The following is a 1,099-nucleotide window of genomic DNA, read 5'->3' as shown; positions in this document are numbered from 1 at the left end:
GTATCACTACAGAAGTAGATTGCCCAACCTTCCTTCCGAGGAGTGGCTGGTCGGTTTGAAGCGCCAGCCTTCTGGTGAGCAGTCACATGCTTAGGCACTTCGCTACCAGAGCTCCTACTATGCTGCCAGAGACCAGTCAGATGCAGGCGTGTGCTCAGATTCGGAAAGGACCGGCCTCCCGTGCCCCACCATGCTTCCCGATACCTGAAATCCCCCCATCAATCCCTCTGCCCTTGGGGGGGGGAACATTGGCCCTGTGTTCTCCTCATCCCTGGCCCTCCCTCAAGTCGTGAAGCTGGGGGTCGCCCACGCGGCCGTACCCAGTGCAGCGTGCGCTCTCGGGCCTCTTCCAGGCGCTCCTGCAGCTGGGCGCGCCGCTGGCCTTGCCAGAGTACCTCGTCCTGCCAGGTGTCCCGCAGCCGTTGCAGCCGCGCCCGCGCCACCTCCAGCTCCGCCAGCTGCTCGCGCTCCGTGCGCCTCAGCGCCGCTTGTGTGTTGGCCAAGCCATCGAAGCGCGCCACCAGCTCGGGGACTTCCTGGAACTGAGGTGGTGAAAGTCAGAGGGAATTACACAGGCCGCTAGCCTCCTGGCCTCCTCAAGTCACCTGACCTCTCCGCCCCTCTTCAGATGGCCCAAATGTAAAATGGCAGCATCACACAGCCCTTGCCCCCCAAGTGGGTATAGCAGGAGCCAGAGGGCCTGAGATAAGCGCTCTATCCGAACTTACCAATCAAGCCCAACAAGCTTCACGACCTGCGGTTAATATTCACCTATTTAACTAATGTCAAGATGGCTGGCTCCACCCCGCCCCACCTGCCTGATTGTGTGAGCAGAGTTAGCTTTCTGAGCTTCAGTTTTCCCATCTGTAAAATGGGGTTGACAATAACAGCATCCACTCACTTCCCTGGCTGTAGGGAGAACAAAGCGTGCCCCATTCAGGGGCACAGGGCTCACTAAGTGGTTCCTGGAATAGCCAACGCTCCAGAAGTGAGCCCGCCCAATGTTGTCTCCGAGCCCCTCCCCCGGCGCTGCACGGCGGTGCTGAGCCCCAGCGCCACCTGCTGGGCGCTCACCTCCGGCAGCAGCTCCAACACCCGT

At 60.7% G+C, this 1,099-nt stretch overlaps 1 protein-coding gene across 1 annotated transcript in view; it reads right to left on the bottom strand.

Annotated features, from left to right (window-relative positions):
* CFAP73 (cilia and flagella associated protein 73) overlaps positions 1–1,099 on the bottom strand; it is a 5,370-nt gene that overhangs the window by 2,380 nt on the left and 1,891 nt on the right. The window contains exon 5 of the mRNA XM_007938275.1: positions 321–542. Coding sequence (XP_007936466.1) covers positions 321–542 — 222 coding nt within the window. The remainder of the gene's footprint in view (positions 1–320; positions 543–1,099) is intronic.

This window comes from Orycteropus afer, unplaced genomic scaffold (assembly GCF_000298275.1).
Source record: "Orycteropus afer afer isolate SDZICR_OR568_19922 unplaced genomic scaffold, OryAfe1.0 scaffold00048, whole genome shotgun sequence".
Classification (NCBI taxonomy): Eukaryota; Metazoa; Chordata; class Mammalia; order Tubulidentata; family Orycteropodidae; genus Orycteropus; species Orycteropus afer.
This window is presented reverse-complemented; position numbering and strand designations above follow the sequence as displayed.